Source organism: Odocoileus virginianus, chromosome 5 (assembly GCF_023699985.2).
Source record: "Odocoileus virginianus isolate 20LAN1187 ecotype Illinois chromosome 5, Ovbor_1.2, whole genome shotgun sequence".
NCBI classification, from domain to species: Eukaryota; Metazoa; Chordata; class Mammalia; order Artiodactyla; family Cervidae; genus Odocoileus; species Odocoileus virginianus.
The window spans coordinates 83,985,895-84,003,363 of NC_069678.1; the positions used below are offsets into that span (position 1 = coordinate 83,985,895).

The 17,469-nt window shown below is 38.3% G+C and overlaps 1 protein-coding gene and 1 pseudogene across 7 annotated transcripts in view; both read right to left on the minus strand.

Annotated features, from left to right (window-relative positions):
• Positions 1-17,469, minus strand: part of CCDC30 (coiled-coil domain containing 30) — a 119,872-nt gene that overhangs the window by 71,946 nt on the left and 30,457 nt on the right. For all 7 annotated transcript variants that reach the window (XM_070468330.1, XM_070468328.1, XM_070468333.1 and 4 more), the window contains 4 exons: positions 17,263-17,352; positions 15,817-15,970; positions 8,763-8,834; positions 4,927-5,042 (listed from right to left, as the gene is read on the minus strand). In XM_070468330.1, the coding sequence (XP_070324431.1) occupies positions 4,927-5,042; positions 8,763-8,834; positions 15,817-15,970; positions 17,263-17,352 (432 nt within the window). The remainder of the gene's footprint in view (positions 1-4,926; positions 5,043-8,762; positions 8,835-15,816; positions 15,971-17,262; positions 17,353-17,469) is intronic.
• Positions 634-2,504, minus strand: LOC139035262 (V-type proton ATPase subunit C 1 pseudogene; annotated as a pseudogene).

Below are 17,469 nucleotides of genomic sequence, written 5' to 3' on the forward strand. Positions count from 1 at the left end.
TTCTTTTTGTGAAAAATTTAAACATATAGGTATATAGAGTAAAAAACGATCTTTTCCTTCACATAACTTTGCCCCACAATTCCATTTCCCTCTCCAGAACTAACAATGTTTGGGATATACTCTTCCTGAACTTTATCTCACATGTATGTATGTGTGTTCTTGTTCAGTCGCCCAGTCACGTCTGACTCTTTGCATGTATATATATATATTCCCCCCCCCCCCCCTTTGGGGGTGGGGGAGGTTTCCCTGGTGGCTCAGTTGGCAAAGAATCCTCCTGCAGTGCAGTAAACCCAGGTTCAATCCCTGGGTAGGGAAGATCCCCTGGAGAAGGTAATGGCTACCCACTCTAGCATTCTTGCCTGGAGAATTCTATGGACACAGGAGCCTGATGGGCTCCCGTCCATGGGGTTAAGAAAGAGCTGGACATGACTGAGCAAACGTATATAAATATATATGTGTATATATATATAGAACATACACAAACATGTTTAACATACATTGAATATATTTTATCAGTATTATATGTACAAATTTATAGAGATTTAGACAACTTGAACAGTGTTTCTTCATTCTTATGATTGCATTTTAAAATTATGATAAAATATACATAACACAAAATTTACCATTTTAACCTTTTTTTTTTTTTTTTGCACAGGTAATTTTATTCTCTCCTGTGGGTGTCAACAGTGCTCAGAGATTGTAATTTGAAACATTCAGAAAGCACATATCTGAATATTGTCACATTTCCTTACATCACAATTCAGTAACTATTAAACAATTATGTCTACTAAATACAGTGAACAAAATGGCATAACTGTTTACACCATTTCCTTGTAAACAAGGCTTTTGTCACAACAGTAACAAATGGAATTAATGCATACCACAATATGGATGAAAAAAGACCTTCTTTTTAAATAAACTATTCAGTTCATAAATAAACTCTGATTTTTTTTTCAGTACACATTTACAGACCTGATCAATAAAAAGAAACAAGACATACAGTTTCCTTTTAAAAAGAAAATGTTGCAAAATGGACCGCTACTGGAGAAGGCGCCTAGGAGAGGAGGTGAGCAGCAAGCAAGGGGTAAGAGAGTTAGGAGTGCGGCCCTACGGCAGCCCGCGTCTGTTAGCAAACACCAACACCACACGGGGACAGGGCTGTCTGCGGGGCTCGTTTCACTTGAGTTCCAGCAAGTTGCAATCGATCTTATAGTACACACAGGGGTAGTATTCCTGTCGACTCAGGTTTAAGCCTGGAATATCCACAGGAGCATCAATAATAGCTGCTGCGCTGCTATCTAGATGTTTATACAATTCATATAATACTTCTCTTAGTTTCTTCATTGTTTTCTTATTGGGCTGAAGGAGCATTGCTTGGAAGTTCACTGGCAAGCCATACCTCAAAACAGACTCGACAAAAACCCTCAGAGCTTTCACATGAATCCATGCAATAAACGCCTCACTGAAATTCACTTTCAGCCACCGTACCAGTGGTCCAAATCGCTTTTTCTTGTCAGTAGAAGGCCTACTCATTTCTTCTTTGTCTGCTTTCATCTCCTCTTCATTATACTGGATGTCACGGACAATGAACTTGTTTTCCCTGGCTTTGTGTCTGAAGTCATCAACTGCCTTCCTAAACAAGGTGACATTACATAGGTAACTGTCTTGGTCTTCTGAGAGAACATTGCTAGACCTTGGAACTACCATTTCAGCTAGTGTTTCATACTGTTTAATCCAGTCATTGTGGTTTAACTTGGGAACTACGACCAGTAATGTGATGAGATATTCTGAGTCAAGAACAAAGTCATCCTTCTTCACAATTTCTGCTAGACTTTGAGTTAGCAAACTCCCTGCATTCTTTCATTCCAAATTCTGAAGATTCCCTTTCAGGTTGTTGTATGCGGATGCTCGAGATTTCAAGTCATTGTCAATCTGAGTCACACCCTTGGCACTTATTTCAGAAATATTTTTCAGGGACTGCTTGATTGGATATTTAGCCATGTCCCACTGAAACCTTGTTATATAAGTAACCAAGTCAACTCCATTGGCCAACAGGTTCTCCTGAACTTTATCTTTACTGTCCTCCAATACGTCAGCCATATATTGAGCCACTTTCTTAACCACCCCTCCTACAAATGCATCCAGTTTAGCCAGTTCATCTGACAAACCAACCAGGACATCAAGTGTGCCAACCTTTAAGTCAGGAATGTTGAACTTTGAAGAAACTGCAAGGTTACTGTTGCTTCGTAGTTGCCGCATGCAATTTCTCCCATGTTTGCTGACATGTTTTCTCCCCAGGAACTGATATAAGCCAGAACTCAGTCATATTGTTTACCAGATATTTCCTCCAAAATTAAGACTCCAGGGAAGTGTCAAACGAGGACGTGACGGCAGTAACAGGCAGAGAGGCGGACAGCCTGGCAGGCGTTAACGGCTCAGCGCTCCATCCCCTCCCCGACCTAAGCTCCGGCCTCACGGCTTCCTCGACCCCGACGTCTACGGAGCAAGTCCCCATTTTAACCATTTTTAAGTATATAGCTGAGAAGCACTAAACACATTCACATTATTGTGTAACCGTCACCACCACCTATCTCCAGAGTTCTCATCTTGCAAAACTGAAACTCCGTAATCATTAAACACTAGCTCCTCATGCTGCCCTTCCCCACAGCCCCTGGAAACCACCATTCTACTTCATGTCTCTGTGATGCTTCACTACTTTAGGTACCTCATATAAATGGAATCATACACTATTTGTCTTTGTGTGACTTGTTTATTTTAAGTAGCATAATGGCTTCAAGTTTCACCTATGTTGTAACATATGGTAAAATTTCTTTTCTTTTTAAGGAGCTATTATATATATATACACACACACACACATACATACACACCATACTTTGTTTATCCATTCATCTGTCAATGGATACTTGAGTTGCTTCAACGTTTTGGCTATGAACATGAGTGAGTAAATCTCTGTTCAAGTGCCTGCTTTCAATTCTTTTGGGCATATACCCAGAAGCAGAACTGCTGGTAACTCTATGTTTAATTTTTAAAGGGAGTACATACTGTTTTCAAGCGTGTCTGTACCATTTTACATTCTTAACAATATAGAAAGAGTTCAAATTTCTCAATACCCTCATCAACACTTGTTATTTTTTATTGTTTTGATAATAGCCATCCATCCTAATGAATTACTCTTTTTTTATTTTTTTCAATTTATTTTTATTAGTTGGAGGCTAATTACTTTACAATATTGTAGTGGTTTTTGCCATACATTGACATGAATCAGCCATGGATTTACATGTGTTCCCCACCCCAATCCCCCCTCCTGCCTCCCTCTCCATCCCATCCCTCTGGGTCTTCCCAGAGCACTTGCCCTGAGCACTTGTCTAATGCATCCAACCTGGGCTGGTGATCTGTTTCACCCTTGATAGTATACTTGTTTCAATGCTATTCTCTCAGAACATCCCACCCTCACCTTCTCCCACAGAGTCTAAAAGTCTGTTCTGTACATCTGTGTCTCTTTTTCTGTTTTGCATATAGGGTTATCATTACCATCTTTTTAAATTCCATATATATGCATTAGTATACTGTATTGGTCTTTATCTTTCTGGCTTACTTCACTCTGTATAATGGGCTCCAGTTTCATCCATCTCATTAGAACTGATTCAAATGAATTCTTTTTAATGGCTGAGTAATATTCCATGGTGTATATGTACCACAGCTTCCTTATCCATTCGTCTGAGGATGGGCATCTAGGTTGCTTCCATGTCCTGGCAATTATAAACAGTGCTGCGATGAACATTGGGGTACACGTGTCTCCTTCAGATCTGGTTTCCTTGGTGTGTATGCCCAGAAGTGGGACTGCTGGGTCATATGGCAGTTCTATTTCCAGTTTTTTAAGGAATCTCCACACTGTTCTCCATAGTGGCTGTACTAGTTTGCATTCCCACCAACAGTGTAAGAGGGTTCCCTTTTCTCCATACCCTCTCCAGCATTTATTGCTTGTAGATATTTGGATAGCAGCCATTCTGACTGGCGTGTAATGGTACCTCATTGTGGTTTTGATTTGCATTTCTCTGATGATGAGTGATGTTGAGCATCTTTTCATGTGTTTGTTAGCCATCTGTATGTCTTCTTTGGAGAAATGTCTGTTTAGTTCTTTGGCCCATTTTTTGATTGGGTCATTTATTTTTCTGGAATTGAGCTGCAGGAGTTGCTTGTATATTTTTGAGATTGAATTACTCATTCTTGCAATAAAATTTCTTGAACACTTACAGTGTGTGCCAGGCATTGTATTAGATACTAGAGATATGATTGTGAAATGAATATAACTAAAATTGAAGTAACATATAGTGTATCTAGAACTTAGAAGTACATATTAAAAATGGTTCAAAAACATAACACAACTAAGTGTTTAGTATTAACAACCTCAAACTTTGGTAAATCTGAAAAGTATAAACTATCATCTAAATCCTTATTAAAAAGAAAAGATCCTAAATTAAAGCACAATCAGTTCAGTTGCTCAGTCGTGTCCGACTCTTTGCAACCCCATGAATCGCAGCACGCCAGGACTCCCTGTCCATCACCAACTCCCGGAGTTTACTCAAACTCATGTCCATCGAGTCAGTGATGCCATCCAGCCATCTCATCCTCTGTCGTCCCCTTCTCCTCCTGCCCCCAATCCCTCCCAGCATCGCAACAGCAATAACATTACTGTTCAGCATATGTGGTTAAAATGTATGAAGCAGAAATACTGATACAAAGCATCCAGGTCAAAGTCTGGCATCTACCTGGCATTGTTACAGCCACCAGAATCAGACTTCACTAACAAGCAGTGGATGATGTATCCATCTAGACTGCTCTAATTGCTGTTAGTCTATACACATTTAAATTAACTCTAGGAACGAATTTAATTAAACAACTTACCTCTTCTCCAAGTACTTTTTTTTCTGAGTCAAGTGATCGAACCCGATTTCTTAGAGCCAGAATTTCCTCATCCAGTCTCTGATTATGTTCCTTTGCTTTCTGTAGGTCAATTGAGTCTAAAACAAAGAAAATGCAATTGATTCAATTGGACTGAAGTTTTTTCAAATTAATTTATTTTTGGCTGCACTAGGTCTTCGATGTTGTGCATGGGATTTCTCTAGCTGCTGAGAGCGGGTGCTACTCTGCAAAGGTGTGCAGGCTTCTCAGTGCAGTGGATTCTCTTGCGAAGCACAGCCTCAGTAGTTGTGGTACACAAGCTTAGATGCCCCACAGCATGTGCGATCCTCTTGGACTAGCGATCCAGCCTGTGTCCCCTGTATTGGAAGGCAGATTCTTCACTACTGGACAACCAAGGAAGTCCATGGATTGAAGTTTTAATTTGGGGGCATTAAGTCTAAAAACTGAGGAAGTACTATTTCCTGCTGTTCTTGTCAGTTCTACCATGTCTCTGCACATGTGATTCTCTGCAAAGAAGAGCTGCTAGACTCTCAAGTCCAACCCTAAAATGTTATACCAACTCATGAAGCAGAACAGAATGTTTCTTCAATTCTCATGCCATTCTAATGAGTTGGACTTTTTCAGAGTAGTGTTTCCAGCAATAGAGGTTCTTCCAGTACCTGGAATTTTAAAACAATTTAAAACATTTAAAACCTAAATGACCAAGAAAATCATCTGCCTAAGCTCCTGTGGTCCCACCTCTCTTACATGCGTGTATGCTCAGTCGCGTCAGCCATGTCCAACTCTTTGTGAACCCGTGGACTGTAGCCCGCTAGGCTCCTCTGTTCATGGGATTCTCCAGACAAGAATACTGAAGTGGGTTGCCATGCCCTCCTCCAGGGGATCTTCTCAGCCCAGGGATTGAACCCGCAGCTTTTATGTCTCCTGCACTGGCAGGTGGGTTCTTAACCACAAGCACCACCTGGGAAGTCTCTCTTACACACCTCATGTATTTCTTGGTACTTCTCTTGCACTTGTTAGGACCCCCATAGACAGCTGATGCACTGAGCTAGGAGCAGCAAACAGACAGACTATCCAAGTGAAATCAGATTAATTCATCAAAATCATCTTTCTCCTGTAGCACCTCTGCCTGTAGGTCACTCTCACCACTTATAGCACCTCATGTTGAGATCTGCTCTTTCTAGCACTCATCAAAGTTTCAATAGTATAAACTTGTTGCCGGTAATTTTCTTGGATCAGCAGCTGTTTCTTTTTTTCACTTATGTTTTTCCTGTTTTTCTTTTGTTGCTGTAAAGTTTCCTTTGTCTTCCTTCTTCATTGCCTGTTTGGTTTTTAACTTGTATTAATTTTTTCTTTCTTCATTTTTTCGTTTCCCTTGCTATCCCCCCTTTCTCCTTAGCATGTGAATTTTTAACTTGAAAAATGCTGAAAACACGCCAAAAAGGAAAAAAAAATTTACAATCCATATACATATATGGAAGGCAAGGTTTGTTCTAACTTTTGCACATGCAGTTTAAAAAAATTTGAACAATGCTATACAACACTGTCTGCAAATTTACCACCTGTGAATACATCATGGATATCTTTACAGGATAATTCACCTAAAGTCATTTTTCATTTCTTATGTGGAACTATTTTTAAATTGAGATATAATTTATATACAATATAGCAAACATATCATTAATGTTCAGTTTAATGAATTTTGAGAATTTTATATACCTGTGAACTTGCCTTCTAAAAGATACAGAATATTTTCATCACACCATAACATACCCTCAAATCCTTTTCAGTTAGTTCTCCACTCCCACCCACCCCTACAGTCACTTTCTGACTTCTATCACAGACTATTAATAGCTTCGCTCATTCTTGGTTTTCATATAAATTAAATCTTAAAAAACACATATGTTTGTTTCAGGCTACTTTCACTCAATATATACAGTATTCAGGGGATTCATCTGTATTTTATTGATAGTTTGTTCCTTTTGAGTCCATCTTATTAATATACTATGATTTGTTAATGCAGTATCTCATTTTGTTCTGCATAGTAAACCACTGTCCAAATTGCCATTTCAATCTCACTTTCCTCCTACTGATGAAGATTTAGATTTGCTGCCAATGCTTATTCTTGTAAACAATTATACAAGGATTTTTCTTGTTCATCAATCTCTAAGTCCTTATGACATTATTTCCAAAAAAGTTAATCCCCAGAAAGAAATGACATAGTGGGATCAGAAGACACGCGCATATAAAAAATTTGACAGAGCCTGCCAAATTATTCTTCAGAAAGATTGTACAAAGCTATGTTTTCAAAATAGCATTGTCTATTTCTCTATACTATATATTACCAGTATTTTTAATTTTCACAAATCTTAAAAATACAGTTGAATAATGGCATATTTTACATAGGTCACTAAAATTAGTTCTGTTCTGCTTATCACAAATGGAATACAGACTTTTTGTTTTTTAAAACATCAAGCTAGGGCTTCCCTGGTGGCTCACTGGTAAAGAATCTGCCTGCCAATGCAAGAGACATGAGTTCTATCCCTGATCTGGGAAAATTCCACATGCCGCAGAGCAACTAGGCCCAAGCACCACAACTATTGAGCCTGTGCTCTAGTGCCTGGGAGCCGCTATTGAGCCCACGGCTCTGAAGCCGTGGTACCCTAAAGCCCGTGCTCTGCAAGCAGAAGCCCACGCACTGCAACTAGAGAGGAGTCCCTGCTCTCCATAACTAGAGAAAAGCTCATGAGGTAACACAGACCCAGCACAGTCAATAATAAATAAATAAATAAAATTAGTATTTAAAAAATCAACCTCTACAGTTAGGTTTAGAACGGATATTCTCATCCAACCCTTATCTACCCTGACCTGAAATAATGTTGTCAATGTGCGTGCGTGTGTGTGTGTGTTCAGTCGCTCAGTCCTGTCCGACTCTGTGACCACATGGACTGTAGCCCACCAGGCTGCTCTGTCTGTGGGATTTCCCAGGCAAGAATACTGGAGTGGGCTGCCACTTCCTCCTCCAGGGGATCTTCCTGACCTAGGGACTGAACCCACATCTTCTGCGTCTTCTGCGGGTGGATTCTTTACCACTGAGCCACCAGGGAAGCTTATCCTGTGGTTACCTAGGGACTTTCCAAGAGTCTTCACTGTCAAGACAAAAGACACCTTTATTAGGGTGAAGACCAAATACATGTTACTTATTATAAATTATAACATCACAGGGTAAATAAACCTAGTTTTATAACTATTAAACCAGTTTTATATTACCAGTTTTATAAGTATAAAACCAGTAAACATATTTTAAATTATTTTTGTAGCTACTATCATTATAACACTCAAATTTCATTGTATTTCACTGTAGCTAGTGTCATTTATACATAGCCAAGTTAGGGTGAGGTGTTGTTAAATGCATTATACAGTGTCTTAACCTCAGTGGTCCCAGTAAAACACATATTGTTTGTGTTAATCAAAGGTTTTGCAGTCAGATGTATAGCTCTAATACTTAATGTAGCTACTGGATAATTCATTTAACCTTGCCATGACTCAGTTTCTTTATCTATGAAATGGTTAGAATAATACTACAACTTGGCATTGATGTTAGGATTAGAGATAATGCATGTAAAATGCCTGATAGGATATGAGTTAGTAAGCAACAAGTGGTAGTAACAGTAATAAGATGGTAGAGATAGGAACAATAGAACTAGTAGTAATATCATTATTTATTAAATATTATTTAATAATATTACTTAACATAAATTATATTATTGTTTAATGTTTTACTATTAGATATTACAATATCTGTTAAAATTACTCACCATTTTCTTTCAGCTTTATCAAATTTTCTTTCAATTTCTCAATTTCTAGTTGAGCCTTCTCAAGTGCAGAATCTAAAAGAAAAAAAGGGCAGTATATTTGTGTAAGGAGCAAATGATTAGCATAATAATCAAATTTCAAATGACCTTCTGGAACACCTTCTTTCTGATGGCTGTCCTCTGAGTTTCTGCATAAATGTCACCTCTTCCAGGAAGCTTTCCCAGAGTCCCTTCTTAATCTTCCTACTACATCTTAGGTTTCTTCCTATCCCTAATATTGTCTGATCATGTAATCTTTCCCTATTTCCCTAACCAGATTCTATGCTAAAGAGTTTGGACCACTGTAAACAAAAGGAATAGCTAAAAGTTTTTAAGCATGGTACTACAAATTTATTAAAAAGAAATTACACACATAAATACTTAAAATTAATGCCTGAAATTAATAATACTTAGAATTTCACCATTCGTTCCTAGAAATAGCAAAACAGAAAAATTTCAGAAATAACTTCTGGTACTATTCAAGAATTGTATGAGGACTGCCGAATGGCATAGAGAAAGTATATGGGGCACTGGAGTCTATTGAATTTGTGTTCTCTAACCCAGGTTTTATCACTTTGCCTCCTGTGGTCTACTCATCACCAATGCTACAGCTGATAGGCCTCCTATAATGCAAGTTGAGGAATCTCCTAGAGGAGACCAACATGAATCTTACAAGAGATCATTTCCAATCACATAGAAAAGGTACATGAGGCAAAGTCCAGAGGAAACCAGGCACAAGCTTCTTTTTTTTTTTCCCTTAAATTATTTTTTTTCCATTTATTTTTATTAGTTGGAGGCTAATTACTTTACATCATTACAGTAGTTTTTGTCATACATTGAAATGAATTAGCCATGGATTTACATGTATTCCCCATCCCGGTCCCCCCTCCCACCTCCCTCTCCACCCGATCCCTCTGGGTCTTCCCAGTGCACCAGGCCCGAGCACTTGTCTCATGCACCCAACCTGGGCTGGTGATCTGTTTCACCCTAGATAATATACATGTTTCAATGCTGTTCTCTTGAAACATCCCACCCTCGCCTTCTCCCAGAGTCCACAAGTCAGTTCTATACAGCTGTGTCTCTTTTTCTGTTTTGCATATATGGTTATGGTGGATTGGAAGAATCAATATTGTCAAAATATACAGGCACAAGCTTCTAAGAGTTGTCTCTCAGCAGTCATACAGGATGGGCTTAATTTCTCCAGCAACGAAATTGACAATTCACATGAAAAGTCTGCCAAGAAAATTCATTACAGACTCAGCAGCCAAAGTTTTTATTGGGGGCTACTTCAGTCCTGGGTGTTCACTGGAAGGACTGATGCTGAAGCTGAAACTCCAATACTTTGGCCACCTTATGCGAAGAGTTGACTCACTGGAAAAGACCCTGATGCTGGGAGGGATTGGGGGTAGGAAGAGAAGGGAACCACAGAGGATGAGATGGCTGGATGGCATCACTGACTCGATGGACATGAGTCTGAGTAAACTCTGGGAGTTGGTGATGGACAGGGAGGTCAGGTGTGCTGTGATTCATGGGGTCGCAAAGAGTTGGACATGACTGAGCGACTGAACTGAACTTACATAGACACCACCTTCTGCCTATGACATACCAAAATTCCAGACTCTCAGAAGGAAAGCAGGTTTTCAGCACAAACCACATTGTACAAACAGGTCAGGCACAGGTGAGCCAGTATTGTAAATTGGGGGATGGAGGGAACCTTCTCCAAATCCAAGTTCTCAGATGCTAGCCAAGGGCTAACCTAACAAACAGGACTTTCTGAGGACAGCAGGGTCAAGTCTTTTATTTTAACTATTTTCTGCACAGGATGGATATACATTTTGTTTATCCACTCACCAACGACAGATGTTTAAGCTGTTTATGTTTTGGCTAGTACTATAAATAATAGTGCTTCGAACATTCACATACAACTTTTTAAAAAATGTATTTTATTGAAGTATAGTTTACTTATAATGTTGTATTAATTTCTCATACAAGCTTTTTAGTGGACATATATCTTCATTTCTCCTGGGTCACATGATAATTTTACACTTAACATCTTGAGAAAATGCCAAATTGTTTTCCAAAGTGTCTGCACCACTTTATATTCACCACTCTATGGGGAATATAAAACAATCTTCCAATTTCTTCACATCCTTGCCAACACTTGACATTATCTTTTTTTATTACAGCCATTCTAGTGGGTGTGGAGTGGGATCTTATTGTAGTTTTAATTTGCACTTCCCTAGTGATCAATGATTTGAACATCTTTTCATTTGCCTATTAGCCATTCACATGCCTTATCTAAAGAAATGTCTACTCAAGTTGTTCATTTTAAAGTTGGACTGTCTTTTTATAATAACATAAAATAATATATAATATTCATGTAGTCTGGATATGAGTTCTGCATCAAACACATGATTTGCAAACATTTCTCTCAGTCCACGGTTTGTCTTTTCACTTTCCTGTTGGTATCTTTTGAAGTATAGAAATTTTAATTTCAATTAAGTATAATTTATTAGGCTTTATTTTATCACTTTTGCTTTTGGTGTTACTTCTAACATATGATTGCCTATGCCCAGATCATAAAAATTCACTCTATGTTTTCTTCTAAACATTTACAGTTTTAATTCTTGCATTTAGCTCTGTGGTCCATTTTGAGTTAATATTTGTGTAGGCATGGCCCTGCCCATCAGAGCAAGACCAGATTCCCCTCCAGCCAGTCACTCCCATCAGGAAACTTCCACAAGCCTCTTATCCTTATCCATCAGAGGGCAGACAGAATGGAAACCACAGTTACAGAAAACTAACCAAACTGATCACTTGGATCATAGCCTTGTCTTACTAAGTGAAAATATGAGCCATGCTATGTAGGGCCACCTAAGATGGACGGGTCATGGTGGGGGGTTCTGACAAAATGTGGTCCACTGGAGAAGGCAATGGCAAAACACTTCAGTATTCTTGCCTTGAGAACCTCATGAACAGTATGAAAAGGTGAAATGATATGACACTGAAAGATGAACTCCCCAGGTCAGTAGGTGCCCAATATGCTACTGGAGAAAAATGAAGAAATAACTCCAGAAGAATGAAGAGATGGAGCCAAAGTGAAAACAACGCCCAGCTGTGGATGTGACTGGTGATGGAAGTAAAGTCTGATGCTGTAAAGAACAATATTGCATAGGAACATGGAATGTTAGGTCCGTGAATCAAGGTAAATTGGAAGTGGTCAAACAGGAAATGGCAAGAGTAAACATCAACATTTTAGGAATCAGTGAACTAAAATGGACTGGAATGGGCAAACTTAATTCAGATGACTATTATATCTACTGCTTTGGGCAAGAATTCCTTAGAAGAAATGGAGTAGCCCTCATAGTCAACAAAAGAGTCTGAAATGCAGTACTTGGGTACAACCTCAAAAATGACAGAATGATCTCTATTCGTTTCCAAGGCAAACCATTCAATACCACAGTAATCCAAGTCTATGCCCCAACTACAAATGCCAAAGAAGCTGAACGGTTCTATGAAGACCTACAAGACCTTCTAGAATTAACACCAAAAAAAGATGTCCTTTTCATTATAGGGGACTGGAATGCAAAAGTAGGAAGTCAAGAGGTACCTGGAGTAAAACAGGCAAGTTTGGCCTTGGAGTACAGAATGAAGCAGGGTAAAGGCTAACAGTTTTGCTAAGAGAATGCACTGGTCATAGCAAACCAAACATACTCTTCCAACAACACAAGACAGACTACACATGGACATCACCAGATGGTCAATACCAAAATCAGATTGATTATATTCACTGCAGCCAAAGATGGAGAAGCTCTATACAGTCAGAAAAAACAAGACCAGGGACTGTGGCTCAGATCATGAACTCCTTATTGCAAATTTCAGATTTAATTGAAGAAAGTAGGGAAAACCACTGGACCATTCAGGTATGACCTAAATCAAATCCCTTATGATTAAACAGTGGAAGAGACAAATAGAGTCAAGGAATTAGATCTGATAGATAGAGGGCCTGAAGAACTATGGGCAGAGGTTTGTAACATTGTATAGGAGGTGGTGATCAAAACCATCCCTAGGAAAAAGCAATGCCAAAAGGCAAGATGGTTGTCTGAGGAGGCCTTACAAATAGCTGAGAAGAGAGAAGCGAATGGCGAAAGATAAAAGGAAAGATATACCCATCTGAATGCAGAGTTCCAAACAACAGCAAGGAGAGATAAGAAAGCCTTCCTCAGTGATCAGTGCAAACATATTGAGGAAAAGAATAGAATGGGAAAGACTACAGACCTCTTCAAGAAAATTAGAGATACCAAGGGAACATCTCATGCAAAGATGGGCACGATGAAGGACAGAAATGCTATGGACCTAATGAGCAGAAGATAGTAAGAAAAGGTGGCAAGAATATATAGAAGAACTATACAGAAAAGATCTTCACGACCCAGATAACCACTGTGGTGTGATCACTCACCTAGAGCCAGACATCCCGGAGTGCCAAGTCAAGTGGGCCTTAGGAAGAACGACTATAAACAAAGCTAGTGGAGGTGTGGGAATTCCAGCAGAGCTATTTCAAATCCTGAAAGATGATGCTGTGAAAGTGCTGCACTCAATATGATAGCAAATTTGGAAAACTCAGCAGTGACCACAGGACTAGAAAAGGTCAGTTTTCATTCCAATCCCAAAGAAAGGCAATGCCAAAGCATGTTCAAACTACCGCACAATTGCACTCATTTCACATGCTAGCAAAGTAATGCTCAAAAGTCTCCAAGCTAGGCTTCAACAGTACATGAACTGAGAACTTTCAGATGTTCCAGGTGGATTGAGGAAAGGCAGAGGAACAAGAGATCAAATTGCCAACATCCGCTGAATCATAGAAAAAGTAAGGTAATTTCAGAAAAACATCTGCTTCATTGACTATGCCAAAGCCTTTGACTGTGTGGATCACAATATTGTGGAAAATTCTTAAACAGATGGGAATACCAAACCAGCTTACCTGCCTCTGAGAAACCTGTATGCAGGTCAAGAAGCTACAGTTAGAACTGAAATCATTTGTTTATTTTTTAATTTGGCTGCACTGGGTCTTGGTTGCTGCATGTGGGATCTAGGTCCTTCTCCAGGGATCGAACCCAGGCCCCCTGCATTGGGAGTGCAGAGTCTTAGCCACTGGACCACCTGGGAAGTCCCTACAGTTAGAACTGAATATGGAACAATGGACTGGTTCCAAATTGGGAAAGGAGTACGTCAAAGATGTATATTGGCACCCTGCTTATTTAACTTATATGCAGAGTACATAATGTGAAATGCCTGGCTGGATGAAGCACAAGCTGGAATTAAGAATGCCAGGAGAAATATCAATTAACTCAGATATGCAGATGATACCACCCTTATGGAAGAAAGCAAGAGGAACTAAAGAGCCTCTTGATGAAGGTGAAAGAGGAGAGTGAAAAAGTTGGCTTAAAACTCAACATTCAAAAGACAAAGATCATGGTATGTGGCCCCATCACTTCATGGCAAGAAGTTGGGGCAGCAATGGAAACAGTAACAGACATTATTTTCTTGGGCTCCAAAATCACTGCAGATGGTGACTGTAGCCATGAAATTAAAAGATGCTTGATCCTTGGAAGAAAAGCTGTGACAAACCTAGCCAGTGTATTATAAAGCAGAGACACTACTTTGCCAACAAAGGTCCATCTAGTCAAAGCTATGGCTTTTCCAGTAGTCATGTATAGATGTGAGAGTTGAACTATAAAGAAAGCTGAACACCGAAGAATTGATGCTTTTGAACTGTGGTGTTGGAGAAGACTCTTGAGAGTTCCTTGGACTGCAAGGAGATCCAACCAGTCCATCCTAAAGGAAATCAGTTCTGAATACTCATACGAAGGACTGATGCTGAGGCTGAAACTCCAATACTCTGGCCACCTGATGCGAAGAACTGACTCACTGGAAAAGACCCTAATGCTGGGAAAGATTGATGGTGGGAGGAGAAGGGGAAGACAGAGTATGAGATGCTTGGATGGCATCATCAACTCAATGGACATGAGTTTGCGTAAACTCTGGGAGTTGGTGATGGGCAGGGAGGCCTGGGGTACTGCAGTCCATGGGGTCTCAAAGAATTGGACATGACTGAGCAATTGAACTGAACTGAACTGATACCTAAAATAAGCAACAATGACAACAAACATATGAAAGGATTTTCAACATTGTTAACTGTCAGGGAAATGTTAAGTAAAGCCACAGTTAAATACTACTACATAACTCACCAGAAAAGGTAAAATTAATAAGATTGATGACACCAAGCACTGACAAAGAATGTGAAGTAACTAACAACTCATACACAACTGAGCAGAGCTTAAATTAATACAAGTATTTGAAAGACAGCATGGCAGTAATCTACCAACACAGAACAAATCCTTAACCATCCAATCTGATAATTCTACTCAGGTATATCATGATCAGAAACATATAGATAAGGACAAGAATACTTAGAGCAGCACCGTTCATAATAGACCGCAACTGGAAACAACATAAATGTCTATCAACAGTAGAAGGGATAAATAAAATAAATGGAGTATGTTTATTCAATGAAATACTAGAGTACAAACAGCAAAAGTGAACAAATTACTGCCACATGCAACAACATGAATGAATCTCACAAATATAATATTGTACAAAAGAAACAAGCTAAAGAATGTATACTTTCTGTAGTTAAAACTCAGAAACAGCCTTAAAAGTTAGGACTAGTCATTACTTTGGGGGAGGAGAGAGTATGTAGACATAGGGAGAAGAAACAGAGTTTCTGGAGTCCTGGAAATGTCTTGCACTGGGTGGTGTATTGGAGTTGTACACCTTTCGGTAGTTATGATATGCTTCAACAAAAATTTCTGGACACCGTAGAAAATGGGACTACATATCAGACGTTTATGTGTTTATCTTAGAAGATTTATTTTCTCAGTGCACTTGTGTTTTACCCTTAGTAGGACCATTACATGTAAAACATGGTCAGAAATGTTCATCTGTCGCCACCGCTTACCTAATTTACTCTGTACCTTCTCCTTCCCTTGCAGCTCATCGGTGAGCCTTCGGATCTCTTCATGGGCCATCTCCAGCTTCCGTGCTACTTGCTCCAAATCTCTCTCTCTGCAGTTTTGTGGTGTTTTATCTTTTTCTGGATCTTCATTATGGGACTGAAATAAAACTGTCATTAGGAGTACACTGAAAAGTAAATATATTCTTAGGATATTGCCCTATAAGTGTTAGAAAGCCAATAAAGAAGAGTAGATTATTTATGTGCATTTCTTTTATTAGGTTGAACCATATAAAATTGGTGATACTTTATTGTTTTTATACAATTTCACCTTCAAACCTAACCTACTTAAGAGATTATGGTTATATAATTATTTCAAAAACTAGAAATTCAATCACAAAAATAATCTTTGGCAAAAAAGAGGGAAAATAGTCCTCATGTATGGTAATTAAATACAGCTTGTAAAATGCCTTTACATTAAATTTTATTTAATTTCAAAGTTGGAACAATTAAGGCTCAATTCATGTTTAGAGCTCCTTTCCTACAACTATTTTTAAAGCATTTTAAAAGCTAAGTGAGAAATTCAATCTCAATTATATTTGGCTTTTGATCCCCAAGATATGTATTTCATATATGAATATAATTTCATTATACAAATTTTTCTAAAAAGGAAGAAAACAACCAAATATTAGTGCAATCTTCATAACAAAACTACTTTCGGCTTACTGGTGTATTTCCTTGCAGTATTTTTCATTTACATACATTTTTTACATAGTCATAATCTCAATCTATGTACACATTTCTGTCTGGCTTTTTCATTTAACATTATATGAGGAATATTTTTCTACATTGCTATATAGATTTATAATGATAATTTTTAGAGGCTATATAATGTACCAGTGGGTGCAGCATAATTTATATAATCATTTCAACATTTTGGTAGTTTTCCATTTTTGCTATTGAAAATAATACTATGGTTTCATCCACATATATTTATCTTGGTTGCTTCCCACTGTTAAATTCTCTATATATACTTTACTCACTGGATTTAACTCTTAATAACATTTCCCTAGATCAAAAATAATTTCCACAAAGAGAATTACTTATATTTAAAATAATGTGCTACACATTTTAAAGGACCTCCCCTCAAAAAGAAGCTTCAAATATATTTGGAAAGAAGTGTTTGCTGTCCCAAGGTGATTTTTCAAAGGACATAACACATATTGATTGCTTAAATTTTGATACATTCAATAAAAATCAGCTATTGTGTTAAATAATTTATTTTTTCTTCCCAAATTTCTATGATGTGTTCATAATACTCTCATGCACAACTGATATCTTTTACAGCATGGATTTATACATTTTAATGTATTCAAACAAAACAGTTCCAAGGTAAAAGTAACTTGTAATTACCTATTATTATTAAGCAAAAGATTGTAAATTTTTTCTTACCTCACTCAGACTTTTTTTAGACTGATGCACAGGTCCTTGATGTTTCTGATGTTCCTTTTGCAGAGGCTGGTGGGTTTGTTCAAGTTTCTCCTAAGTGAGGTGAATGAAAACTATATCAATCAGCTTCATGAACAAAAATGTCATTTAAATGAAAAAATACATAATCAAGTAGAGAAAGAAGGAGCACAATCCAGTCAATTTTATGAG